We start from the raw sequence: 27,517 nt of genomic DNA on the forward strand, positions 1-27,517 counted from the left end.
CTGTTCACCACTGGAAACAACAACAACAACAAATAAAAACAAAAGCAACTAAAAATTGCTGCCACAGGAAATGCGTGACCGCGTCTCTCTACCTCTTCAGTTCGCATCCAAAGCACCTGCGACCCCCAATGCTTTGCTAGTCTTTCCCTTGCACCCAGAGCCTGGTCTGATATACAGCAGGTGCATAATAAATACTGACCCAAGGAGTGATTTGGGCTTGGATGAATGAATGAGGAAATGGATTTCTAGATTTGATGAACTAACCTTGTAAAGGACCCTGGGCTGACTCCAGTAAATCAACCAATCACACAATTGGGTCAATAAAAGTTCTGTCCTCATTGGTCATTTTGTTATCATTAGAAAAACTGTCCATAAGTAGAATTAAACATTTGGATGTGTCTGTGGGTAAGAGTGGACTGTCCATCAAAATATTAAATTGAAGTTGAAATCCCAGTGACTCCTGAGGCTGAGGCAGGAAGAGCCCAAGTTCAAGGCCAGTCTCAGCAACTGCACGAGACCCTCCCTAAGCAATTTTGAGAGATCTTGTCTCAAAACAAAAAAATAAAAATGACTGGTGATGTGGTTCAGTGGTTAAGCATCTGTGGGTTCCATCCCCAGTATCCCAAATAAATAGATAAATAAATAGGACTGGGGATGTGGTTCAGTGGTAAAGTTTAATCCTCAGTCCCAAAAATAAAAAAATGAAAAAAATTTTGAAAATAATTTTTAACCTTTACATAATTCTAAAGATTGTTTAAAAGCAAACAGATTTTTAAAAACTCTTATTTCAAAGTTTCAATGAATAAAAAGTAAAACCAAATGAAATGCTAGAAAATAAATTTAAAAAATTGGATCTGAAGGCCAGAAAGCTACAGTGAAGAAGTGCAGAAGTTCAGGGTGTCCAGTCCTCCCTCAGGGCCACAGGCCAGCTGCACTAGGCCAGCCTTAAACACACCTGGGCACAGACATGTGCGTGCGTTCAGATAAACTCCTTGGCACGGGGCCACATCTGTTTTCCCAAACCATGTCTGTCACACCCCAGGTGAGGCTGTTATTAAACATTTGTTGAATGAATGGAACGGCTCTAGATTGCTGTGATTAGGCAGACGGGTGACCGCTCTCTGTCCATAGTGCCTGGAGATGCGGGTCACCACGGTGATCGTCCAGGCAGCCATGGCTCCCATTTTTCTGCTTTAGGAACACCTGCCTCTTATTTCAACTTGGAATGGTGGGAGGCATGCAGCCCTACACCCCACCCCTTCATTCACACAGGCACTGATACAATCAGTGAGCCCCTCCCCAGCCGCGGCCCCCCCAGGGCCCAGCCGCCCCAGTTGTAGAATGCAAACATCTGGCGGCATCATTAAGGCGTTTCTGTACAGCGCCACCCGAGGCCTGACCCTGGGACCATTTCCACCATTAGATTTGAATGACCTCAGCAGCAGGGCTGAAAGGCCCGAGTATTAATTCACAGAACCACAAGCTCAATTTAAGATTTAATTTGAGATAACGAAGAGCGACTGAAAGTGTATTCAAACTTCGCAGCGTGCAGTGAAAGGCCTCTCCCTGTTTCTCAAGTTGAATATGAATCCAGGATTTCTTTAACAGATTTATTCACAAATTTACCAACAATGTGAGGGCCCCTTTGCCTAGTCCCCCACTTGGCTTCTTAACAGAGTCTTTTGGGGATGTCTTAGTTAGTAACCCTTTCTTCCCCTTCCTGATTTACAAATGGCTGCCCTGTAAGGATTGCCTTCCAATTAGATGACATTCCTGAAGGGGAAACAGGCTTACCCAGTGTCCCGTTCCCCTGGACTCCTTCTTCAGTGTGTCTGTCTGTGGAGTAGTGGCGGTGATGGTGAAGCATGCAACTCGGCCCTGCAGCGGGACTCTGGAGAAGAAAGTGTTGGAAGGAACCAAAAGCATGTGCTGCCTGTTTGGACACTGTGCCTCTGGGTTCTAGTGAATATCTAGACTCTGAAGATTTTTATTCCTAAAACACTCCAAACTCTGATGGGAGGTGGGGATTTTAGTTGGTTCAAGCAGCCCTCCAGACGTCAGAGAGTTTGTTTTGATATCTAAAATTCCTGCTGAAGCTTGGTTTGGACTGATGGTTTCCTTTGGATTGAGGAGTCTGAATCTGTGCTGCTATTTACTGAGCACCTATTTTGTGCCCGGCACCATGCTGCATAGTGTTTTCTGCAGAGGCCAGAACTCAGGGTTACACATGGGAAAGAACACTCGTGCTATCAACTCAGCAATTCACATCAAAACTCACAGGGGCCCACTGCTGTTCTTGTTTCCTTAGCAGTTAGACATAAGCGGCTAGGGGATTGTGGGTCATCGAGCACCCTGAGAGCCTAAGGCACTGCCAGGCACATTGTAGTTGTCACGGGAATGGAGAGACTGCAAGAAGAAAGTAAACAGTAAGAAAAACATCTTACTTATATTAGTTTGTCCCTTCTCTATTGTTGGGTCATCATTGCCATTTTATTAACACTGGTGCCAAATGAAGAAGAAAAAAAAAATAAGTGCCCCCTCCATCTCAGAATGCACAGGCCCAACGTTGAGTTCAACACTCACTGATGCAAAGGCCTAAACTCAGAATCCTCACCAGCAATGCCACAGAGATAGCTCTGTGGGTGGCATGACTGCCAAGCTCAGCTCATTTCACCCAGGAACCTGATGCAGGTGAGAGGACAGAGAAAGGAGGGTGAGCCGCCAAGGCTGGCTGGTGGGCTGGGACTCAGGAGGAGACCCAGGGCCTTGAGGAAATGAACAGCAGAGTGCAGTGGGCCAAGTCCAGACCCAGGAGCTTCACCAACACGATTTCACTGAGTTTGCAAAAACAGACTTCCACTCTAGGGCTGAGCCCACCGAGGAGCAGAGAGATTAAGTGACTTCCCCAGGATCCGTCCGCTAAGGAACCAGGATGTGAGCCAGCCTTCCCCAGCCTGCTCTTAACCCACACACATAACCTCCACTTCATACCTCCTCTCTCCAGGTTAATGGATTTCTGCCAATATTCTCACCTACACTTAAACAACCTTCGGAGTTAAGTAGCACTGGCTCCATTTCAGGGAAGAGAAGACAGAAGCCCCAGATGGTTACTGACTTGATCAGGAAGCGAGTTCTGGGGGAGGAGACGGCCAGCGCTAAGCCCCACTTCTCCCTCCGCCCACTCTGCCTTCGCCCTCTTCCTTTCACAGGTGCAAACTCAAGGACACATCCTAAGGCATGCTCTGCACCATGAACTTCCCCTCCGAGTCACCTTGCTGGAAAGCCCAATGAGAACACTGCTCATTTCCAGGGAGAACTTGTAATGAGAACCCCTGGGGTGATCTCAGAGGGAAGCGAGCACCCCAGGGGTACAGGAAGGCTTAGACCCAGCCGAGGTCCTGGGATTTCAAGTGGAAACCTGAGAAGGCAGAGATAGCTCTTCTGAGCATGGCCAGTTCGCCTACACACCAGACTCATCCACGGCGCCCACGAGTGCGGGACTCGACTTAACAGGGGCTCAACTTGAACTACTTGTTGACATAATTAGTCCTGGCTCCAAGCAAGAGGTTCTGTAGCCAACTTGGCGTGGGATCCTGAGTTTTGATTGGCAAATTTGAAGCAAAGTTCAGCCAAGTTCTATATCTATTTTGTAGCGTGCCGTATGCACATCTAGAGGGGCCAAGTCTTCCGATAGATTTCCAGTTTTATGGTGGTTGGTAGCTGAAGATATTAGCTTTTTAAGGAGACAAATGCTTCTGGCAGGCCCATCTGCACTAGGGATAGGAGAAATGCCTTCGGGTTCCTCCAAAAATTAATGTAATAAGATGCATTAATCAGAATTCTATCAAATCTCTACACTTGGCCTGGGCTTACGAGGCAATACTTTGAAATTGCAGTTGGCTAAGCTTTCTTATTCTCTGAGAATGGGGGAAAAAACAGAACAGAGCGCATGTTTAAGAAAAACTGGCAACAGGAAAAAGGTTTAAGCAACTTTTAATTCCTTAGCTCCACTGGGGACTGCTGAGGGTTACGGAAGATGTGACCTTTGTATTTCCACAAACTTACTTCAGACTGTGGGATCAGGAACAGTTGGTGAGATCCTGAGCCAACATGGGGCTGGTGTGGGCAACGGCTCAGGCCTAAGGCATTTACTTGTTCATTTTGTCTAATAATAACTTCCTTCAGGACTTGCGGTGGGGTCTCAGCCATTTCTTGCCTTCAGATGTTGGTAACCAGGTGAAAAGATGCACTGGAAGCTGAAGACGAGCTCGTGGTCCTGAAGGACTTCTGACTTGAAGATGATCTCCTCCAAGAACCAAGAGATAGGGAGTCACACAATCAGCATGAATGCTGCCTCCTTCACAGTGACAGTGCTCTTTGAGATGACACTATGCATTTTAAAGTGACATAGCAATGCCCCAAACATTGCACTGCCATTTGGTCATGATTTTAACATGACATAGCTACATCTGTATTTACTATTAAAACTCAGTACCCAGGAGATGCATTTTTTTTTTTTTAAAGACAAAGGGCCAGGCTTTGGTGGAAACACTTTTCCCCCTTGTATCAAAAAAAAAAAAAAAAAAAGTGGCTCCTTCTTGTCTGGTAGGCTTCAGTAATTGGCAGGATTTTGAGTAAGCTCTTTTAAGAGCTCTCCGTTTCTATTTTCACATTAAACACACTTGCAATATCTATTAAAAGCACAAATACTGAGGAACACACCAAGACTATCAATGAGCTTACATCTGGAGCCTTTGAGAAGTCAGGAGAAGTGGAGAGAATATTTGTGCGGTTTTATTTCTTGGGACTCAAACGTTGGAAGGGAAAAGGTTACCCTCTGGACTCCTATACCTGCCCTGTGTCAGGGGCCTTTGACATCACCTCTGCATCTGAGGGTTTATCAGAAGGGGTCAAGTTCAGGGTTTGACTGAAACAACAAGCCCTGGACTTTGCCTTCGTTTCCAGGAGCATTTATTGATACGCTCGAGCCTGGGAGAGCCCAGGGGGGAGACAGATATTTCTGCCATGTTTTGGCTGGGACCTCTCAGCTTTAGAGACCCAGGATGACTGAGAAGCACAGCAGGAAGGACACACAAGGTCACCTGGGAACATCTGAGAGAGGGCAGGGCCACTGGGCAGGTTGGGGAGAGAGCCTCGGGCCCTGAAGATACCTTGGAAATCATTCTCAAGGTCACATTCGGACAGACAGCACCAGGTATGTGAGCGTGGACCCGCAGGCAGCCGGGCAGCAAGACAAGGGCCACTGAAGCACTGGCAGAGGGTCTGCCTGCAACTGCCCTTGGCCTCAGACAGACTCACTGCACTTCCAAAGCTCTTTCACTTCTTTCCAAAAATCTTAAAAGGACAGGAAGGAAAAGAAGGATCAAAACCCAGGGGAAGAAAAGAGAACTATAACTCAGCTGAAGTCTCTCCCAGAGCTTCCCCTGTTCCCATAAATGTGTGTTTTGGATGAAAGTTTGTGCACTGGGCAAGGAGAGGATCACAATCTGAGATTTCAAACTGTATCTGTTGGTCAGCATCCTGGCAAGAGGCCGACAGTACACTCAAAACGGGTAATGCGAGCAGCATTTAATAGAGCCACTGTTTTCAGGGATCCCTGCAGGGTTTAAGGAATCTGGAGGCTTGAGGCAGTGTCCTGGGGTTAACAGCAGGGACCCATCTGCCCTTGCCAGCGGCATGGAGGGGACCTGGTACAGAGGGAGGGGCTTCACCCTACCCTGAAGGGAGCATGTCTGGGCACTGAGTAGCCTGACCTTGTTTTGCTCAGAATTCCAGTTGGCATGGACTATTGCTCAATCCAACCTGAGAAAGAGAGGGCAAGAGAGCCCATTGAAGATGGGCCCCTGGGGCAGGGCTAGAGGCCTGTAAGGGACAAAGGTTTGCGGTGCATAGATCCTACGGGGGTTTGTGAAGATGCGTGAGCTCTAATGTTTTATCCTGGCATCTCATGTCAGGAGGTATTTGAAGGCAGAACTTTTCCCAGAAAAGATGTGCTTTGGACACCCCTAGCCCAGACATACCCTCTGGCCCTTCCCAGGTCTAAGGTGGATGACTTCTTAGAAAGAGCAGGTGTAATTCACAAAACTATAAACGTGCGCGAAGGGCACTGGAGCTGTGTCCAGCCCTCGCTGTGCTCCTCTGGGCCTGTGCTGTGTGCAGAGCCAGCCTCGGAAACAGAGGCTTATTTAATTTTTTTTCGAGACAGGCCACCTTGGGGTAGTTTTATCTAACAGCAGGCATAACGGACCTAAGGGCTAGAGGAAACCTCTCCTAGTTTTTGAATATAGCTCATTTGAATGAACATGGATAAATGTGATTATTTTTTTCAAGAGTTTTAAGAAAAAGGAGACATTTCATGCGCAGGATAAAAAAGAAGAAGAGGAACAGGGCAAATAAAACTCCCGCAGGACGCATGCTCAGGGTCACCACGCGGAAGCCCGTTGTGCCGAGATTCTCTAGGACAAAGGGAGAGAACAGCTTCTTGGAAAGGGAAGCAGAGGCCACGGCTGGGCGCAGTCCTGCTGTGAGGCGCTGGAGATCGGAGCCGGGGTGCCCGGTGCCAGGCAGTGTTAATAGTGCAGGTCTTCAAGCAAGAAGGTGAAAAGGAAAACTCACACAAGTCACAGCGGGTGTCGTAAACCCAGAGAGGTAAGATCGCCTGAAGGATTGGGGGTGGGGAGGCTGCCTCTGGAAGGTTCCGATCCTCCCCGTTTTCTAATGTAGATTAATGGCTTGCTCAGTCGAGCAGCCACAAACTTGCTAAATGTGCTGACCGCTTGAAATTAGCAAAGGTGGCGGCCAAGGAAGGAGGGAAGACATAAAACGAGCTGAATCCGAGTGGGGCTCACTCACTACGGCCTGAGATATGACAAACGAAATGAGCAGCGACAGAGAGCGCGCAACAGGTCTCGGGAGGCTGAAAACAAACCTAGGATGAGTTACAACTCCTCGCTCCATCTCGGAGGAGGGCTTGGCTGTGGGGATGAGACCTTGGGATCCCAACAGGTGCCTTCTGAAGACGCACACATGTTCTGGAGCTCGAGCACGCACACACGTGTCCCCATGAGCCTGCCTGCACACACGTGTGTTCCTGAAAGCCCGAGCGTGGGGGAACCACATGGGCGTAATTGCATCAGTTTCTGATCAGGACAAAATGTGTTTCCCCGGAAGCAAGAGATGACCGTGGGCACTGGCACGAGTCAGCCGGAGTGTGTTACTCCGTCCTGGCCACCACCCCCTAAGAGCATGAGTAGCCCATGCTTGAAAGGTATTAGGAAAAGCACCGTAGCGCTGTGCACCTACAGCCTAGCAGGGAAGGAAAGGGAAAGGAGCCCGAGGAAAAGGAATCAGAGGGAAGGTCTTGAGGGCCTCAGACATCTCCAGGAGCTGGGAGCCTCCCAGGCAAGTTCTCAGTGAAACCGCTAAGAACCAGGGGCAATGCTGCAGGTCAGTTGGATGTACTGAATGCTCTCTTCTTAAAAACTATCAATATGGAAAAAAAAAAAAAGATCTGCATGTAAACATAAAAAACCCCACATGTTAGTATTTTCCTAAAACTAGATGGAAATCAGAATTTAGCACAGATTTATCTTAGTGGATTCTTTGGTTGTGTGTGAGACTCACAACAATATATTCTTATGTTTGATTTTAGTTTCCTATTTTTAAGACACATTCAAAATTAAATCAAAATCTTTTTAAAAAATTGGTAAGTTTAAGCAAAGTCACGTAAAATCATAAGTATCTTGTATCTTTTTTTTTTTTTTGAAATTTTTAAATTTATAAAACATTCATTCATACAGCCTGTGGCCCACTATTACTGATTCTGGAATAGACAGGGCTTGGATACAATTTTGTTTCACAAATCTTTTCAAGAAGTTGTTTGAAGTTACATGGGGTCATGATACCTGCTATTCCAAATCTACATAAATACCGGGGTGTCCTCACTCAGTGACACGAAGAGATGGCCTGTGGCTGGGCACTGACACCTCTGTGAAGTCCACACTCACCCAGTGGGCACTGCTTTAACATTCCCCAGTCCCTTCAGTGTCACCCTGCCTCCTTTGAAACTTGGCAGGAAGTTGCCATGTTGGGACACTCAAAGGATACCCAGCTCCTTCATCTGTGGCCTGGGCTGGTGCCTGATGTATGTTGGGCCCTTTGCTGGCTGGGGGCCTTGGGGTCCCCAAGATGATGAGACCCAGTCCTTTTAAAAAGCCCGATGGCTTTGATGAAGCATATTGTGACATTTTATTGAATAAGCACTGCCTGTCAGGCACCACTCCTTTAAAAGCCCATTCACCCCTCAAAACCACCCCACCAGATAACTCTTATTATGGCCCCAAGTCAGAGGAGAAGATGAAGGCTTACCAAGCCTAAGACGCTTCGGCAAGAGTTATGAACAGAATGCTTGTTTCCTCCGGAGTCCAAATGTTCAAGCCCTAGGCCCAGTGTGAGGCGGTTAGGTTCAGATGAAGGGTCCCCATGAGGGAATTAATGTCCTCATGAGAAGCGAAAGGGACATCAGGGCTCGCTGTGCGCCATGTGAAGACGTAGCAAGAACCTGGCTGTTTCTGAGCCAGGAAGAGGTTCCTCACCAGGAGCCCCATCTGCCCACGGCACCTGTGTCTTGGACTCACAGCCTCCAGAACCCTGAGAGATGCCTGTTGCTAAATTCACCCAGGCTCCAGCAGCCTGGACTGAATGACTACACTCAGTACATATGGAGGCAAGGTTCAAAGCCAGCTGCCCTGAATCAGCCTCCCGGGACAGCTCTAAGATGGTGAGACCTGTGTCAGGAGCGTGTGGAACAAGTGATTAGCTGAGACGTCACCCATTCTGGTTGGTTGGTATCTACTATTACCAAAAAAATGGCAGTCACCCCACAGAGAGGCCAATGGCAAACAGATGCTTCTAACTCAGCCTTGGACGGCAAGGGGGTGAAGAGAGCTAGATGAGAGGCAGGTGTGCCCACAAGCAGCCCAGAGAAGAGAAGTCCAGGCAGAGGGCATATCTGAGCAATCGTGTGGAGGAGGAAAGAGCAGAATGCAGACGTTAGGTACCTGTAATCAGTTCTGACCCACTGTGAGAACTGGAGGAGGTGGATAGGAGAGCTTCAAGAGGAAGCTGAATTACCTGAGCATTAGTTTGCATCGAATCTAGGAACTATTAGATATTCAGTTGCAAGTGCTGCATCGAGTTTCCTTGAGGTCAGTCAACATTTATTAAGCACTCTAGATGGCCTTTGAGAGATTATAAAGTGAGCATGGGGTTTACGGTCTAACTGGAGGATTGGTAGCTGCAAAACCAAGAAAAATTGGTAGAAACAGATACACGTCAGCCTTAGGCTATTTGAAAACCTTTAAAACTCTCAGACATGTCTGAAGGCCACATTTATCAAACCCATGTAGACCCAGAGCGCCCACCCTTTCCTGTGGTCTCAGGCTCCTGATTCAAGCAAGATGACAACAATCTCTCTTTGGACTCCTGTCCCTGGGGTACCTCCAACACCAATTTTTCTAATATCATCCTCACTTTCTCCAAAGCTCATCTCCTATGTTAGGCTGGGGCCTGGAGAAAAGGAGGATTTGCCACATGGAACTATAGCCAATAGTCAAAATCCCTGGAAAGGATTGGTGCTGAGTGTCTTATCCATACCTTTCTACCATGCTCTGTGTTTTAGGGGATGGGAGTGACCTGGATAGACTTCATCAATGGGCTCTCTTGGTCTTCGGCTTCCAGTTAGATCAAGCCAATGGGAGACAAGAGCAAGAGGCCCAAGGTGGGCAGGTATGTTGCCCTGGTTCTCTCCTGGCAGGCTTGCATGGAGCTGGCGGTGACCCCCAACTAAGGTTCCAATGCCTCTCAAGATGGTCACCTCTATACCACAGTGTCCTTCTTCAAGTCCCATCCTCAGGGGTCCAGGAACTGCTCCTCTCTCTCCCTTCCAGGTCAAGGAGTGGCACATCTTTGCTATAACTCCCCTAGGGTGTTGTCCCCCGCACCTCGCTCCCACCTGGATAGCTAGCATCTTCCAAACCTCCTAATTAGAGTGTGCCCTGTTTCCTGTGGCACCTGGCATGTCTGCACAGCTTGAGAAGCAAGCAGAAGAACCCTGGACTCATGAACGACACTTGGTGTTCCCTAAAGTGATCAGGAGCTTTATGCATTTGAAAAGGGGAAAATTATAGGACGAAAGGAAAAAGAAAGTGAAGGTAGTGGACATGGCGGTGCTGACTGAGGAACAAACCCTCAAGGTGGAAATTAATTAATAAGTAATACCAGAACTTTTCAAAGTGATTTGAAGTTTTCCTGATTGAAAAGGAGAACTGAAAGAGAGAGAGAGAAGGAAAAAAGAGAAAGAGAGAGAGGCACAGAGGGAAACAGAGACAGGGAGGGAGGGGAGAGAACAGTAGACAGAGTGAATACACACAGTGAGAAGTCCCAAGTGGAATTCTAGAGACACAAATGCACTAGCAGATCTAATTCCCAAAAGTGATTTACCAAACCCAGGGAGCCTGTGGCCCACGGAGAGGACAGAGAATCACGAATTCATCAGCAATCATGGAATTCTTTAAAATGTGCACTGTGTACGTGCACGTCCACATAGCTACACGTTTGGTCAGTCGCAACTCAGAATGTCAAGCACAGTGATTTTTCCAGACTGAGTTGCTGAAACCCGCCTGCAATTCAGAACCAGAGAGCAGCCGGTGGCCATGGCACTGGGTGCTGCTCTCTTTCCTTGGCAAAACTCCCCAACACAGAGCAAGTGACTGAAAACCAGAGAAGCCCCTGACGTGTCATAAGTTCCCCGAATACCAGAACCCGTGCTCTGCCGGCCACTTTCTAAGTGTCTGAGTGCCTAAATCCACCTGGCGTTGCTGTCTCTGCTGGCACTAGGACAACATGGCCGAGTGCTTGTGTCTGGATCTTGTGCCATCATTTGTCTTTTTTTCCTATGTAGTTTTTTTGTCCCCTGCATAAGATTTGTCTCCAAAAAAAAAAAAAAAAAAGGTGCTAGTAGAGTTACTCCTTCAGAGGGGAGGAGGTCGACTGTACAGTCCTACCTCCTTCCACCCCTGACACTGCAGCCCATGCAAGCAGACTCAGTGATCAGAGCTGGATGTCCTGTTTGCATGTCAGAGGGACAATTCTCCAGTGCCACAGAATTGATGGAGCCCCACATGGTGTCACTGAGAAATGCCTTGCCAGGTTCTGACTATTGATTTATTTTGCCAACAATAAATAGGCCTTCAAGAGTGCCAGATGATACAGGGGGTTCCCATGACACTTCTTGGGAAGTTTTCTACCCAGATATGCCATATTTGATGGCTTTTTCCAACCTGCCAGCATGTTGTCACTCACAAATGTGAAAAACAACTGTGGCTGTGTGCGTGCCACAAACTTGGGCTCACTGTACAAGGCCAGCCTTGTGACGGCAGAATCTGATGTTCCCAGGGCACACTCCCCTTAACAGATGGGGGGGTTGCTGCCAGTGAGCTGGGAATTAAGCTGGGTTCTAATAGGAGTTTCTGGAGGCTGGCAGCACCAAGGCAGCAGGCGTCCACTGCTCTGGAGAAGAGAACTAGAGGCCTAACGGGACTGTGGAGGTTCCTCTTCCCCTGGACCCGCTGGTTTGGGGCTCTGGAAATCTGCATAAGGGTTGGGAGGTTGCCAGAAAGCAAAGGAATGGAGGTCACCGTGCTTCCCTCTGCAGGGAAACATGTTCTGAGTATTTTTCTGGAGCTGTGGGATTTGCTAGATGGACAGGACACCAAGAGTCCCTGGAGGAGAACTCACCTGGAGGGGAGCGAGGACTGTGAAAGAAGAGTCCTCTCCAGGGAAGAGGGACCATGAAAGGACAGGTGTGACTGAGCTATCATATGTGGTGGTCATACCTTGGAAAGAGCCACCCAAGAGCTTGCCCGAGCTCAGACAGAGAGCACTCTGATGCACAGTGCACATGACCGTCCTCTTCTTTCTCTCGTCTTTCCCAACACATCTTCAGCAGCACAGGAAGCCCAGGCAGCCTCATATGCAACCCCTACTTCTTTTTCTAGAAGCAGGAATGGCCCATGGTTCCAAGCCAAAAGTACTTTTAAAAAACCTAATTTTTTAAAAAATTTTTTATTGTGGGAAGAGAGAGCAGCTAGCTTCTGTTCTTAAGCTGCAAGTCAAGAAGTGATTTTATTTTATTTGTACCCATCAGGGAAGCAAATTATACCAAGTACAATTTTTTTTTTATTCAAACAATGTTTTTGTTTTTTCCTTCCTAGCATACTACAATGGATTTTAAATTTTCATTTGGCTTGGCTTTGGTCCCTGTTTCCTCTTGAAAAAATTGATATGTAAAAGGATTCTACTCAGAACCCCACTGCAAGTGATAAGACACATGCTAAAGAAAGTCACCTAGGAGAAGATATAGGACACTTTCTCATGGGACTTGAGATACCCTCCACGAAGGGTGCTCACCAACATCTCTCATCTGCAGGGCTTACCATCCACAGCTCCTTAGCTAAAGTTGGTTTGAAGCCTGCCACCTTGGGGGGGGCAGGGGGCGGCGGCATAAAACGCACAACGATAATTCACAGGTCCTGAGAGTTCTCTTAAGTACGTTTAGATCAAGTGAATGACATTTCCCCCTAACAGGAGCCTTGGCTAGTGGCCTAACAGGAATTTGATGGCTTCACCAAGCCATGCAACTATGTTATATATATTCAAATGAAGCACAAGCTTTGCAGTTGATGGACAGACATGAAACAGCTGTGTAGGCTGGTGGTCAAGATCCCACACCAGGACACTGGGAAAATTAGACACTTTAAACCTCAGTTTACTCATCTTCGAGGTGGAATATTAATGCGGACTACTCAGGTCGAGTGTGAGGTTTTACCGGGATAAGTGTTTGGCTTATGTAGGAAGTTAGAGATGAGGGCTGATTTTTTTTCTGTTGGGAGTTGCATTTCAACCAAGGAAGTGTTGATGAAGAGACCTTTGCTACCCACACCCACGAGGAACTCCCAGCTGGTTATGGACTGTCCTAGAATATGAACGTCCTTCTGCGACATCAGTAATTCATAGACATCTGCACTTTTAGGAACCATGAACTTAGTAAACACATGTTGATTAAATGCCACTATGAATTCAATAACACTCTAAAAGGAATTTCCATTTTTGCATGCCATAACATCATTTTCCCACATCTTTATCTACATGCAAGACTTACTATTTATCTAATCTAGGAAATGATACTTGCAGCATGTTGAGGCTGAAGAAGCCTTACAGGAACCACTGGGTTGCAAAGGAATCCACAGTACGGAGGGCTGAAGTTCTGTTATTAGGAAGGACCAGTGGTTTGGGTCCTGGCTCAAAAGAAGGGAGGTATATAGGATTTGGAGGCGATTATGATCCTTAGGCCAACTTCCATGGGTGCTAAAATTGTATGTGTGGGGGTGTTACTGCAGGTCCAAGTTGGTTAGGCCTAGGCCCTAGAAGGTTCTCCAAAGGGGATGTCTTTGGGCTAACAGGACTCTGGGGAAAGATGGGACATTTGAACAAATTGACTTTAATTGTGGAACAAACATGGGGAAAAAAAAGAGGGAGAGAGAGAGGGAGAAGGAGAGAGAGAGAGAGAAAACCAATCTCTAAAGTAATTAAACTGTCCAATTAAACTTTCTGCAAACTGGGAAGGTTCCATATCTGTGCTACTCGTGTGTAGCAACTGAGCACTTGAAACAGGGCTAGTCCATGCAACTGAAGAGGTGACTCTTATGAAATTTCATGCATATTAATCCATTTACATTTGGACAGCCACGCGTGGCTAGTGGCTGCCATATTGCTCCCAAGTTCGCTCCAGCCTGTTAGGAGAGCTTCTGATGATGGCACAGTAGGTAGTTCCCTCTTTCCGAGAATCAGCTGGTCCCTATTAAAGGCAGGCACTCTTCAATCTAAGGAAATAATTCTTTCCAGAAGCCATAAAATGTTCTTAGATGAAATTAAGTTGCTTTATCTTATGGCACCTTGCTTTTGCCACATTTGAATCAGGTTTTAGCCACTGCCATTAATTAGGAGCAGTGTCGAAGCAAAAACATTTAAAATAAACCTGGGCCCTGGATGTTAAAGCTGTCATTTTTTACATGGCCTCATGATTCAACGATTAATGGACCTTAAAACAATCATAAAACATCAAGGCCCTCTCTCAGGCTTAGAAGAACAAGAATAGTTTCACTTCCATTCTAGTCGTCTTGTTTTAAATTCATTGGGTGTCACTGGGCTCTGTAAACACTTTTAAGTATTTTGACATTGTGCTATGAGATGCTGTTAATCTGTTTCCTTCCTGACCTTCATTGGCCAGCGGCATCTTGAGACTTAGTGGAAAATGTATGAAAAACAGCAAGGATGTACCCAGTGATATCGATTAGGACACAATAAACCTAAATAATAGCTATACTGTGCAGATTCCGATTCAATAAATGAACTCACCAAAAACTAAGCATCTAGTTCATGCCAGGTACTTGGCGGGTACTTGCATATAGATCATGCTTTGTTTGTATAATCTGCAGCATAAACATTTGGGGTCTGTGTTTGTGTCCCCCATTTAATAGATGAGCACACTGAGGCCTGACCATGAGGTTAGTAAGTGGCAGAGGTGGAATTCAAAACCATATTTTCTGATTCCCTCTGAAACAACCTTTCTTTTCCAAGATACCCCTGCAGGATATTAACCTTTTGGTGAAGGCGGGTGGCAGCCTGCATATTTCAAAAGTGGATAGGGCAATGTTTCCAGTCCCATATTCTCTTCCAGAACTCTCTTGTTGCCCCATTAAGAGGTGGAGTCTGTTTCCTCCCCTGTAAACCCAGGCAGGTCTTTGTGACTACCTGGACAAACAGAATGCCAAAACATCAGGACTACATATTTTCTGCAGCTAGGTCACAGGAGGCAATGCAGAGAGGCTGCCATATTGTGAGGAAGCCAAATTACATGGAGACAAAGTGCAGGAGCCCAGGGGGGAACCCCCAACAAAGGCCTCAGCTACAGTCAGCATCAGCCCCCCAACGTGTGAGTAGACAGTCCTCAGATGCTCTCAGCCCCCAGCTTTCAAGCTGCCTCCACTGATGCTGATTGGCACAAACAAACTACTCCTGAACAACCTTTCTGAAGCTCCAGATTCATAAATAAAAGAAAAGTTGCTGTTTTAATGCATGAAATTTGGGGTGGTTTGTTATGCAGCAGTTGTTACTGGAACACAGTCAGACTTTAATGAAACTCTACAGAAATAGGCAAATGCCTTAATTCCCTCATCAAAGATGTCCAGTGGCTAGATGATGGGTTCCTGCAGAAGAAATCCAGGGAGGAAAAAGATGAAGATTTTGGCTGTAGGGAAACACTGAGAATTTGGAAAGCTTATTATGTCAGGGAATTAAATGGAACATTTGAAGGAGAAGAAAACAGAGTGCCTAATGAATATACCACAAAGTTCAGATTTATGGGATTGTACATTTATTGCTTTGACTGTTAAGATCTATCTAGAGTCTCCAGTGGCTTTGGACTAATTCACGAGTTTGGCTCTAAAAGATTTCCTGACTAAGTGGATTCTCCATTTCTGTCTCTTGGGCGTATAGGGTGGCACTGGAGTTATTCCACAATGTTCAGAGGATGAGAAAAAGTTCTTGACGTGCTCGAGAGGGTCCCCAAAGACAGGACATCTTACTCCCCCTTTTCACAGTTCCTGGCACTTTTTCTGGCAGTTTGGGGAAGAACCAGAAGAAAAGCCGGATATCCTAATGGAGACACAGCCACTCTAACAGTTTAAAGGAGGTTGGTGCAGGGTGGCAGTGACTTCTATTTGGCACTCATTCACAGGCTTCACCATAATGAGGAGTGGTTATATCCTAGCAGTGAACAGCCTAACAATCCAATGTGGAGCTCGCCCTTGCCTACCCAGGTGACCCGGGTCCCCGTCATCTTGTGTTCCACTGTCCCAAAGCACTGGGAAATGCATCAGGTCTCCCTCAAATACACTTTCCTTTCTTGGTTCAAGTCCCTTTGCTTACCTTGAGCATTTCATAGTCTAATTCTCCAGTTTTGTCAGTGATATTTTTAACTTTATTTATATGACACATAAATATTTTTATTTTTAAGATGTGTTACAAATATCAGAAGAAAAAGGCATCTTGCATGAGCTTCCTAAACACAGATGAGAGGCATCCATAGGCATGAGGAGTAATATTTAAGTCTTTCAGGAGCTGTTACTTTTAAAGAAATTTAGATTAATTGGGCTGCTTTTAAAACCTGTGATGCTGCCACGGTTACATCCTTAGAATCACAAAATGCCTAAGGTATAAACAGGATTTTTTTTTCCTTTTTATTGATGGCTGTGAATTTTCTCTGCACACCTGTACTATCAAGGTAACTTTTGCCATAAACAGCATTTTAAAATTATCACATAAAAAACTATCAAGCACTAAATTAGAAAAAAACAGAAATTCGAAAGTGATAGTTAAATTTATGAAGCAATTCTGCTACACTCAAAGGCTCATTGCTTGACATGTAAAAAAATTTTGAGCTGCATGTAAGACCTGGGTATGAATTTCTCTCCAGTGGGGGAACCACAATCCTCACCAGGCTCCCAATGAGAGGAACATGCAGAACAGAGGCGCTGCGGATGTGCCCTTGTTTGCATGACTAATGGAGATAATATTAAAAATCTTTCTCATCATTTCAATTCTTTCATTTTTTTTTTTATTTGGCTGAGTGCCTTTTTTGCTACCTCCAAGAGCTGTTAATTTTGTTCGCTGCTGAGCAAAAGTCAAAGTCAGAGTCTAAACAGCTTGTAATGAGTTTTCAATGGCCCATCTCAATGAAATTGAGGGCAAAGACCAGCGGGCTCAGGCAGTGTCAGCCCTCAGAATTTATTAGCGAGGGCACATTGTGTGCAGGGGCAGGCGCAGAGGAGGGACTGAAGTTCCCAGGCTCTTCCAGATGAGCCCAGCCCTTATTAAAAACTGGTGACAGCCACAGGTCACACACTCGCAGGTCTATTTGCTGCCAAGCTCCAGGCGGCAGGTCGTACCTGATCTGGATTGGAGGGAGCAGTCACCTAGAGGAAAGCAGGGCGTCCATGCACAGTGACACAGTTGTTCCCATTCTCCCATCCCATCCTCAATCAGGGAAGAAGGAGGTGCTCCTTGGTTCCTCCAAGATGGCCCCAAGCCATCCCCCTCACTCCCACCACAGCCTTCATCTGGTGCTGGTGATTTGGGCACAGTGGAGCAGTATGCGAGGTTTGAATTCTGAGTTTTATTTGTTCAATTCTGAAATTTCTCCACTGCACCACTTCTAATAGTCACCCTATTATTTGTCTTCAAAAAATAATCTTGAAACCCATACAACGGTTTTCTGCACAAATACAAAAATCTCCACATAAAACGGAATCCTTTATGAGTCTGGCAAATTCTATCCTAGAAATGGAGATCATTTTGACAAGAGATTCTTTGGCCAGAAATGCTCTGCACAACCACCAACATAATCTGCAGGAGCAAGAGGTGGTCTGGGGAGGAAAGAGCCTTACTCCTTCACAGCTGCCCATTGGGTTCAAGGAGGACCCCGTGGACTATGGGTACAGGACTGACTTTTCCTGTGAGCAGAAGAAATTAGGACAGTTGCATCCTCAAAGACCAATTTTTATATCATTGATATAAAATGATGATTGATCCCAATACATTTTCAAGAATAGAGAGTGTCTACTAAATGCCAGCCACTGCTCTGGATGCCAAGGATTCTGTGGCGGGCCTGTGATCTGGGATGAAAGCAAACTCACCTTTCTTTCACTCATGCTTTCCTTCAACCATCTATCTATCCACTGATTCAGTCACAGACCACACTCACACAGATTTCTTCATCAGGTATTAGGAGCAAAGCTGCAGACCTAATTCCTGGGGGAGGCGGGGGGCGGAAATGGTTGTTTTCTGCCATCATTTAATTGAGACTCAAGCAGAACATAAAATTTCAGATTAGTAAAGTGGATTTCCAGAGCCTGCTACGAGCCACTGGCCCTCCAACACTCACCTTCTTCCACTCACTTCCCTTCAGAGACCCACCCTGATCACTTAGTGCCAGTTCAGGTCCCTGCCCATGTCCTGCGACATTGCTGGGAAAATGAAACACACATTAACCATCTTCTGCGGAGCCTGGGTAAGAATGTCTTGTATCTACCCAGTAAATATCAGTCAGAATAAACCAAACAAACCACATGCAGAAATTCCTCTTTGTGTTTAATATGTCTGTATATTTTAAACGCATGCCTGATAGAAGAGCGAGATTCACTCATATGCACACTCTAAGTCATTTTTCACAATGACCAGAATGCAAATAATAACAACAACAGGCAGCCACGGCGGAAGCAATCGCTGCACGCCAAGCTCCGAGATGGTCCCTTTACACGCATCATCTCATTTAATCCTTTGCAAGTCAGGTTCCATTTTTATCCCATTTCGCTGATAAAAGGTTGACAGAGGTTAAGCGATTTACCCCAAATCACAGAACCACTGCATTTGAGTACAGGGAATCTGACTCAAAAACCTATAAAACAGCAACACTCAGTTTAAATTGTAAATCCTACGCAGCTTTCATCTTTTAAGCAAAAATTGAAATGTCCCTTTGCCTAAAAGGGAAAAGTCATCCATCCGTGTACACTAATGAGAGAGGACAGAGGGACATGTGTGGCCAGAAGCAACCTGTATCTAAACTCACCAGCCACTTTAAAACTCTGGGGACAACTTTGGTTCAGGAATGAGGCAAAGGCGAGGAACTGTTGGTGTGGGTGAAAATCCAAGAGTTGCCATTAAGGACCAGATTCCTCATGGACCTGTGCATTCAAATGCCAGCGGCACAAATGCCCTCAGCGAGAGTTAACAAGACAGCAATTTTAAAAATGAGGGAGAGGATTTCAGACAAAACTGCCTTGAAAAGAGGAGTAAGAAAGCAGGAAACTAGTCGTTGGGCAACATAGATGCTCATTTTTAAATTTTCATTTTGTTTGGCAGAGCTTCTGCTGAGAGCTTGGGACTTCGTGATTCACCCTGGGGACGTCTTCACCACAACTCTCTCACCTGCCAGGTAATGGGTGGGGGAAAAGAGTCCACGGGGGGCAGGGTTGGCGGTACTTGCCCCACACTGATGGACGTTGGACACACTGACCTTGGCCACGAAGGCATTTGGGGTTTTGAAGACCTGCCTCGTGCTAAACAGTGGCCTGGCTGGGCGCAGGGGTGCATGCCTGTAATCCCAGCAACTCGGGAGGCTGAGCAGGAGGGTCGTGGGTTCAGAGCCAGGCCAAGCGACAGTAAGGTGCTAAGCAACTCAGTGAGACCCTGTCTCTAAATAAAATGGGGCTGGGGATGTGGCTCAGAGGTTGAGTGTCCCTGAGTTCAGTCCTGGTAATCCGCCCCTACCCCAAAAAGCAGCCTGCAGTAGGAAGCCCCTCAGATGTTTGCAGTTGAATCTGTGGACGTTGGCTTGTCCCCTGTGGCCAGCTGCTGTTGCAAGCCATTTAGGAAAGGAAGGGGTCTGCAAAGCTATCAGGGAGGACAGAATGTGCATGGCAACTTACCTCGAAGGCCAACTCTGAGTGCACCCAGGGCCCCGCCCCCTAGGCCTCCAAGTTTCCAGAAGGAGGAGATGCAGGGCCACTATATTACCTGAGAGTTTTCACGCCCAGAGTCTAGTGGCTCACATGGCGATGACCTGCAGACGTCACATGCCTCCAGCTGGCCATTCCTTCCCCAGTGGGAACTCAGAGCAACATGTCTGTCATTGTGCTGAAACCCAGGTGCACAGTCACCGAAAACCCTGGACTCCCCCAGCTTTCCTCTGAAATACTGTGGCTGAAAAGCCCGACTTTTTGGCCACGGAAGAGTGAACATTTACACAATCATTAAAATCGCATCTACCACCATATTTTTCTCCTTCTCAGTTTTAATACATTTTTATAATTGCATTGAAGATATTCTAACCCTGTTTTTAGTGCAAAGATAAAATTTATGAACCGTGACAAACGTATCATCTCAGCGCCAACTCGACGGATAACAATGTGCGTGGTGAAGCCCAGTGTGCACCCCTTATGCCCATGTTCATGGGGTGGGAGACAGAAGGAGACCTCCAGAACCCCAGTCTGCAAACTCTGGATGCAGGGGAGGCTCCCAACTCCTCCCCAGGATTCAGGACGCTTTTCAGGGGAAGTATTCGTTTGTGCAAAAATTCTTCTAAAGTCACATAGTTAAACTTCGACTAATACGCATTTTAAATTTTTATGTTGGGTGTTACCACGGTTCTGTCCCCACGGCAAAAGGCGTCATATTAGATTTTAATTCCCAGTGACTCAGCCACTTCCCTGTACCTTATCCCACATTCCTTTTAGAGCGTGAAGGGGCAGCACAAGGCAGCAGGAAGAAAGGCAGAGTCCAGGCCAGCCACACCAGGGCCCGGGATCACTCGACAGGCCACTGCAGTGCCACCTCCTGGGCCTGCTCCCCTTCCTCCCTAGATGCAGAAAAACTGGAGGAGATTCTTGACCTCTGAAATGAGATGTCACATGAATATGATTAAGAACAGAACACCTCCAAGCTTTCCATCTATATGATTGGTGAGAAGATCAATTTCACAAGAAAATCTTGAATGCTCATGAATTCTGAAAAATCCAGCAATCACAGACGTTTGAACTCATGTTCACAAACTCCGGCAGACCCCAGGAAACAGAAAAGGAGACCTGTCGGCCCTGGGGCTTTCCTTCGCCCTTGCAGAGCGTGCCCCGGCCACGCGCTCTCGGCCTAACTCCAGATGAGCTTCTCGGCCTTGCCTCCCTCCTCCTGGAGAACGGCGGAGTTTTACTCCTTTCCCAACTTTACAGAACAGCCTTGCATAAGGCACAAATGCGGGGACCATAATGAAGTGGAGGTAATCCACACCATTTAAAGACACTTATTGTGACAAAATGGATGGGTGAGGTGTCGGCAACACAGGCACACATAAATGAAACGCATCCCACCGGAAAAGCATTTTGCTCACATTGTCATTTACGGCTCCTGAATTAATAGACCACGAAAGGCACCACCGGCCCCAACAAAATGCCATAAAACCACTGGCAGCTAGTGGTGTCTCCAACTTTAATTCCCCTGGGGAGAAAAGGACACTGCCTAATCTGTATTCAGTCCTGACATTGGCCGCATCTGATATGGAACATTAGCTTCTAAGTCTCTCAATAGACTAGTGTCCTTCAGTTTATATTACTTTATGTTAATAGTAGAAAAATTACACACAACATCATTTATCATTGTTATACTCTGCTATACATCCCAGAGCTTACTTTAATATATTTATTTACCCCTGAGACAGGGGGAAATTAAAAATATATATGTTTCAAAAAAAAACCTATAGGGAAAACATCAATGTAAATCTCTATAAAACACACACACACACACACACACACAACTCCCTCGGGTTTGGGGGAATCTATTGTACAGCTCAGCTTGTGAATGATAAGATGTCTCTGCCTAAGGACAACAGCCCAGTGCACGGTGATTCCTGGGACGAGTACGTAACAAAAAGAAACGTATTAATGATAATAGATCTTTTGTCCCGTCATCTCCCCTAGTTTTTTTCATGTGTCAGTTTTTATCCTTGGGTCCCTCTAGTTCAGTTATTAGCTTTTTTGACATCTGACCTCTAGCTAGGGAAAGGCAAGAATTTCTGTTTTGTTTTTTTTTAATCCTTTGGGAAAGCACTGTCAACCGGAGCCTGACTTCTACTGTTTTCACCCAGATTCCACAAGCATGGAGTGCCAGCTCGTGTGGGTTGAAAAACAACCAGGCCACGGCTGTGCACAGGCCCTCCCTTCCGCTAAGCGGTTCTGCCCACACGAGGCTTTGGTGAGAGCAGCCTTGTCAGGACCCTCAAGTCCCCATGGAGCACGGCCAGTCACCCCTTCTCCCTGAGCCTCAGTTTCCTCAGAAACAAAAGAAGCTGGGACGGTGGGAGCTGAGCCTCCTCATGGCTCCCTTGGGTTTCTGGCCCAGAGACGCGTCTATGATACTGTTCATTCAAGGAAGCTGGACGGATGTTCCCAGGTTTCAGAAGAGCCCAAAGAAGCTCTGGAACACTGGGGTGGCTAAGGGCCCAGGTTGGATGTGGGGCCCAGCAGCCACATGGGAAGTGGAACAGCATGGCCCAGAGAGACCTGCACAGTGAGGGGATGGGAATGGGCCCCCTCCGCATCTGAGGTCATGCCTGCCGGGTGGCCTACTGGGTGGCCTGTCGGGTGGCCTGCCGGGGCGCCTTTTTCTATCTGACTTGTATTAACTCAGTTTTAGCATTTCAAGTGCACACCTTCATGATGCAGTGGGGGGTTATAAAATCTGCCCTTCCAGTCTTGTCCTGGGTCAGCCCTCCCCTGAGCATCCCACAGACTGTCCTTTCACCCACACTTAGGGAGAAAGGCCAGGCAGGTACAATGTCCCTAATTTCATTGATAAGGAAATTTGAGATTAGAAATACTTGCTGAGAAGCCTGAGTTCCTGAAGCAACGTCTGGCTGGAGGGCTGAGCCGGGGACTGGAGCCCAGCACTGGCTCTCTGCCCAGGCAGGCCTCTCTCTAGTACACTGCAAAGATATCAATAAACAGCCAGATCTGTGACGCATGTGGACAATAATTTTTTTCCAAAAGGCAAAATAAAACTAGCACCACCTGCACAAGACTGTGCAGTTTAAAAGCAGTGTGGTAAGTGATGGACACCAGACAGCAAGCGAGCAGGCGTGTGCTGCTGAAGACCTGTCTCCTAGCTCTGCAGGCACCAAGGGACTCCATTTCCCAGGATGCCCTGCAATGGGCATGGCCACATGACAAGCTGTGACCAATAGAAAGTGGGCAGAAGTGATCTAGGCTTGCCCCATAAAGCCTCCAGGGAGCCTTGTGCTTTGTGTTCCCTGCCTGGTGTCTGGATGTGGGGGACCCAGCAGAGGATCTGGATGTTCTAGGGACAGTCAAAGAACAGATGTCAAAGCCTGGGAGAAGGCGTCTCAATGTCTACATTGATTGTTATTTGAAACAGAAACGCACTCTGGTCCCAGGACTTGCCTGCTGCAGCAGTTGGTCAACCTGATTAAGGGAAGGTGTGAAGGAAAGAAAGACGTGTTTCTAAATACAATGAGAGGGCACATCAAGACCCGTTCTTATTGCCAGACTTTAGTATTTACAACGCAGACAGACCCTCTGAGCCAGCATGGATAGCACAGAGCCAGGGGCCTTGGGATCTTTAAGGACAAACACTCACAAAAGGTTCTCTGCCTTATCTTAGTCATCTTCAATTGTCTTTTCCACTGATTTTCTGTTTTCACTTATTGCAATCTCATATTTTTTATTCCATTTGATACTACTAATGAGGATGGCGAGTTGCTACATGCCAGCCACTGTCCTGGTTACCCTGTCTGCAATGTCTCATTCCATCCTCATACATGGTAAGTAGATGGCATTGTCACCCCATGTCCCAGGTGAGAAAACTGAGGGTGAGAAATACCAGAGACTTGGCCACCAGAATGAATCCCCAGAATAAAGGAATGGAAATTCAAGGGCAAAGATGAAGAATTAGGACAGAGGTTGGAGAACCTTTCTGTTACAGCCTGCAGGTGGGCCCTCGAATTCCAGGATGCCCTTCCCAGGGCAGCACCACAGAACAGCAAGGAATCAGAAGGCCCCGGGGCAAAGAGCCAGCTTCCCTCAGGCTGCCTCTGCTGAAGTTCCTGGGCAAGTTACATGGGGTACTTTGCCTCAGTTTCCTTGGAAACTTGTGTGAAGCATGAATTACACGCTGCCCACAGAGCACGCTCTACACACTGCCTGACACACTGCACTCAACAGACAAGCAGCCCTTGCCATCATCACCAGCAGCATCACTGTCCCCTCCACCACCAGCGGCACCAGCCTCCCAAACGCTACGTGTGCAATCACCAGGGAGCAAGACGCACTGGCAGCGGGTTCAAGACCAGCCTGGGCACTCCAGCACCCGTGACTGGAGGACTCCTTATGGTGATGATGAAATGAACTCATCAGCCATGATGTCTGCATGTGCTGGGCACTGAGCCAACATTCAAAGGAAAGTGACGTCTTTGTCATTGCCCCAGCCAAGGGCAGACAGGTACCAGCAGCCATAATTGACAGTTCTGCGCCTTATGCTCACGCCTTATGCTTTACTGTGGGGTCTACTGGGCTCACTAGCTGGAAGCATGGGTGTCCTATTGTCTCTGGCCCAAGTGTCACCCAGAGAGTACCGCTAATGAGACCAGTAGGAGTAGTGGCAGTTACAACGTCAGCAGTGACAGCAGCAGTCATAACTTACAAGGGCTCAGTGAGTGCCAAGAGTGTGCTGGCCACATGAACACCTTACCTTGCTCACTCACCAGGCCAACCCGAGAGGGAGACATTATTTATCCTTTTTCGGGGGGCAAGGGGTGATGGGGAAACCGATGTTCAGAGAGTTTAAGTATTTTGCCTTATGGGACGCACATAGAAGGACCTGTCGTAGTCTTTTTGGGCTGCTATAACACGATGCCATCAACTGTAGCTTATACACAGCAGAATTTCATTTCTCACACTCTGGAGGCTGGGAAGCCCAGGGTCAAGGCTGAAGCAGATGCAGGGTCTGGTGCGGCCCTGCTTCCCTATAGATGCTATAATGATCTGGATCTGGAATGATCCCCAAAGGTTAAGTCCCAAAGGCTTGGCCACCAGTCCTTGATGCTATTGGGAGATGGTGCAATCTTCAGAAGGCGGGGCTTAGTGGAAGAAGTGAGGTCACTGGGGCTGTGACCTTGAAGGGAATATTGGCCCCTCCTCTCTCTCTCCTTGCTTTCCAGCACCCTCAGGTAAACAGACCTCTTCCACCATGTGCTCCCACCATGAGGTACGACCATGGATGGAAACCTCTGAAATAAACTTTTAGTCTCTTTAAGTTGATTTTCTCAGGCATTTTGTCACAGTGACAAAATCTGACTGACATTGACTTTCATTTCATCATCTTGATGTGTCCTCATTAGCTAGAGATGGGGTAAAATCGTTCTCTGGGCCTCTTTGATAGAGGCACTAAGTCCATTTTGAGGTCTCCGTCCTTAGGATCTAATCAGTTCTCTAAAGGGTCCACCTCTTATTGAATGTGTTTTGGGAGAAAACACAAACATCCAGGCCTCAGCAGGAGTTGAATCCAGACCTTTGTAACCAAAAGCCCATGTCACCAATCAGTTTGCATAGGGCAGGAGTCCTTCTGAGCCCTACCTGCCCAGCGCCCTCTGCCGTGTCAGTAATTGGCCATTGCTTTGACCTGGTTCTTCTTAGGAACTCTTCTAGGCTATGACTACCCCACTGAGGGGATGAACCGCGTTTGTAACATTTCTGAATGAAATCATCAGTCATTTCCTTAATGGCTGAAGAGTCTGACAAAAATTTTTTTCCTGTGTGCTATGTGATCGCACTGCATAATATTTAAACAATAAAGGTTACCTCTCATGTACTATTGCTGTGTTTTATGCTAATAACCAGAATCATTTAATCATTATGAGCTAATGAGCTGCAAAATTTCATTTTAAAAATGAAGTCGTATCAGGGCCTCTGGAAGGCAAAATTGGATAAAAAATGAGGAAGGCCGATGTTCAATTTGTATTCGTGAATGGAGAGCGGCTGCAGAGCCCGCGTGGAAGCATTTGAGTTGAGCAGTAGGAGGAATCGTGCCCTGAACTAGAAGCAGGAAGGAAATTCTTCACCTTGCAAGGCTTAGGGGCATCCGCCTGGCACCAAGGGAATAGAGATTCCTGTTCTGGCACCCAGTTCCCCACAGAGGCTCAGATGCGTGACTCTCCTGCTGTCTGCAAGCCCTCCAGGCATCTAGCTTAGGAGACTGCTACACCTTGGCATCCCAGGGGAGCAGAGACCAGACCTGTGGCCCTCACAGCTTCCTGCCGTGACCCTGGTGAATGATCTGGCCTTCCCGGCTTCCCCTTCCCTGAACCCCTCCTTAAAGGCAGGTACTAAGCCATGCTCAGCCAGCCCACACTGTTCTGGAGAAGACTCATCTTAGATTTTTACTGGGGAGATGAACCTGGAGGCCTGTATGGTTAACTCTGTGAGTCACCCAGGCCAAAAGCCAGCCTCCTCCTTCCTTGCTAACTGAACTCGGATTCAGTTTGGGTGGCAAAGCTCCTGGAGCTGAATCACAGTCAGTCTATGCTAATCAGATTAATGTGCATGAATGGCCTTAGCATTCACCACCACTTACCTATGCCCTCTGCTGTGTGAACTTGCAGCATCACAGTGGAGGCTGGAAAATAATTCCTTACCCCTAAATCTGACCCTATGATTCGCTTTAGTCTACAGGAAGCAGCACTGGTACCCCGTGGCTCACACTGGTTCACAAGAGCCACCTATTAAATCCTCAAGGACTTCACAAGCCAGTTGAAGTCATGATTCCAAGTTAGATTGTGTTGGTCCCAAAATTCATGTAGAAAGGGGCTCAGAATATCCAAAATAACCTTGCAAATGAAGAAGTCAGATGACTCACACATCGCAATTTCAAAACTTACTACAAAGTGATAGGTCTCCAAACACTGCAGGACTAACATAATGATACATCTAGATCAATTGAGTAGGATCCGGAGTCGGAAGTAAATGCTCACATTCATGATTGGTGGATCTTTGATGAAGGTACAAAGATCATTCAGTGGGGTAAAGAATGGTCTCTTCAATCAATGGTGTCAGAATGACTGGAAATCCACCTATAAAAGAAGAAAATGAACCCAAAGCTCACACCCTATACAAAAATTAACTCCAAAGGAATCAATGAACCAAATGTGGGAGCAACAGATATAAAATGAGTAGAAAGCATATGGGAAGATATTTACGACTTTAGATGTCGCAGAAGATTCTTAGGTACGGCACCAAAAGCACAAAAGCCCTTCCTGCAAAAAATGATTCAACTGGACTTCTTCAGAGTTGAAAATGTTGTTCATCAAAGGAGATGCAAGAGACAAAAACATAACACAGAATATCCAAAATAACCTTGAAAATGAAGAAGTCAGATGACTCACACATCGCAATTTCGAAACTTACTACAAAGTGATAGGTCTTTGGGAGGAGAGACTTGTGACATGCAGCAAGTACGTGACAAGGGTCCAATATCCCAACCAATACACAACTTATTACTCAAGCACAAATGATGAGCAGCCTAACTAAAATAGTGGGCAGAGATATTTCTACAAAGGAAATCCTCAAATAACCAGTAAGCACACAAAAGGGTGTGTTTGTGAGGGAAACACGAATCACAGTCAGGAGGTACCACTTCACTCTTACCAGGACGGCTGTGATTTCAAAATCAAAACAAATGGAAATTGCAAGTGATGGCAAGGAGGTGGGGAGACAGGACCTCGCACTGCTAGCAGGAAGGCAGCATGGTGGTGCCACTGGAG

General features: G+C 46.8%; 1 protein-coding gene and 1 long non-coding RNA gene across 5 annotated transcripts in view; one reads left to right on the forward strand and one right to left on the reverse strand.

Annotated features, from left to right (window-relative positions):
• Positions 1–27,517, reverse strand: part of Wwox (WW domain containing oxidoreductase) — an 875,116-nt gene that overhangs the window by 317,819 nt on the left and 529,780 nt on the right. For 2 of the 3 annotated variants that reach the window (XM_048792594.1, XM_048792596.1), the window contains one exon: positions 3,978–4,306. The exons of the other annotated variant lie outside the window; for it this stretch is intronic. In XM_048792594.1, coding sequence (XP_048648551.1) covers positions 4,219–4,306 — 88 coding nt within the window. In that variant the 3' untranslated portion in view covers positions 3,978–4,218. Of the gene's footprint in view, positions 1–3,977; positions 4,307–27,517 lie in introns of those variants that run through there. 3 annotated transcript variants of the gene reach the window in all.
• On the forward strand, positions 4,923–25,572 carry LOC107150887. 2 transcript variants are annotated; one of them, XR_007343651.1, is made up of 3 exons: positions 4,923–6,669; positions 15,637–15,832; positions 19,060–25,572. It is a non-coding gene; the product is annotated as an uncharacterized LOC107150887 (long non-coding RNA). The 2 variants fall into 2 exon arrangements; XR_001504646.2 differs by lacking the exon at positions 15,637–15,832 and having other exon boundaries at positions 19,060–19,132; positions 20,040–25,572.

The sequence above is a fragment of the Marmota marmota genome, unplaced genomic scaffold (genome assembly GCF_001458135.2).
Source record: "Marmota marmota marmota unplaced genomic scaffold, marMar, whole genome shotgun sequence".
Taxonomy (NCBI): Eukaryota; Metazoa; Chordata; class Mammalia; order Rodentia; family Sciuridae; genus Marmota; species Marmota marmota.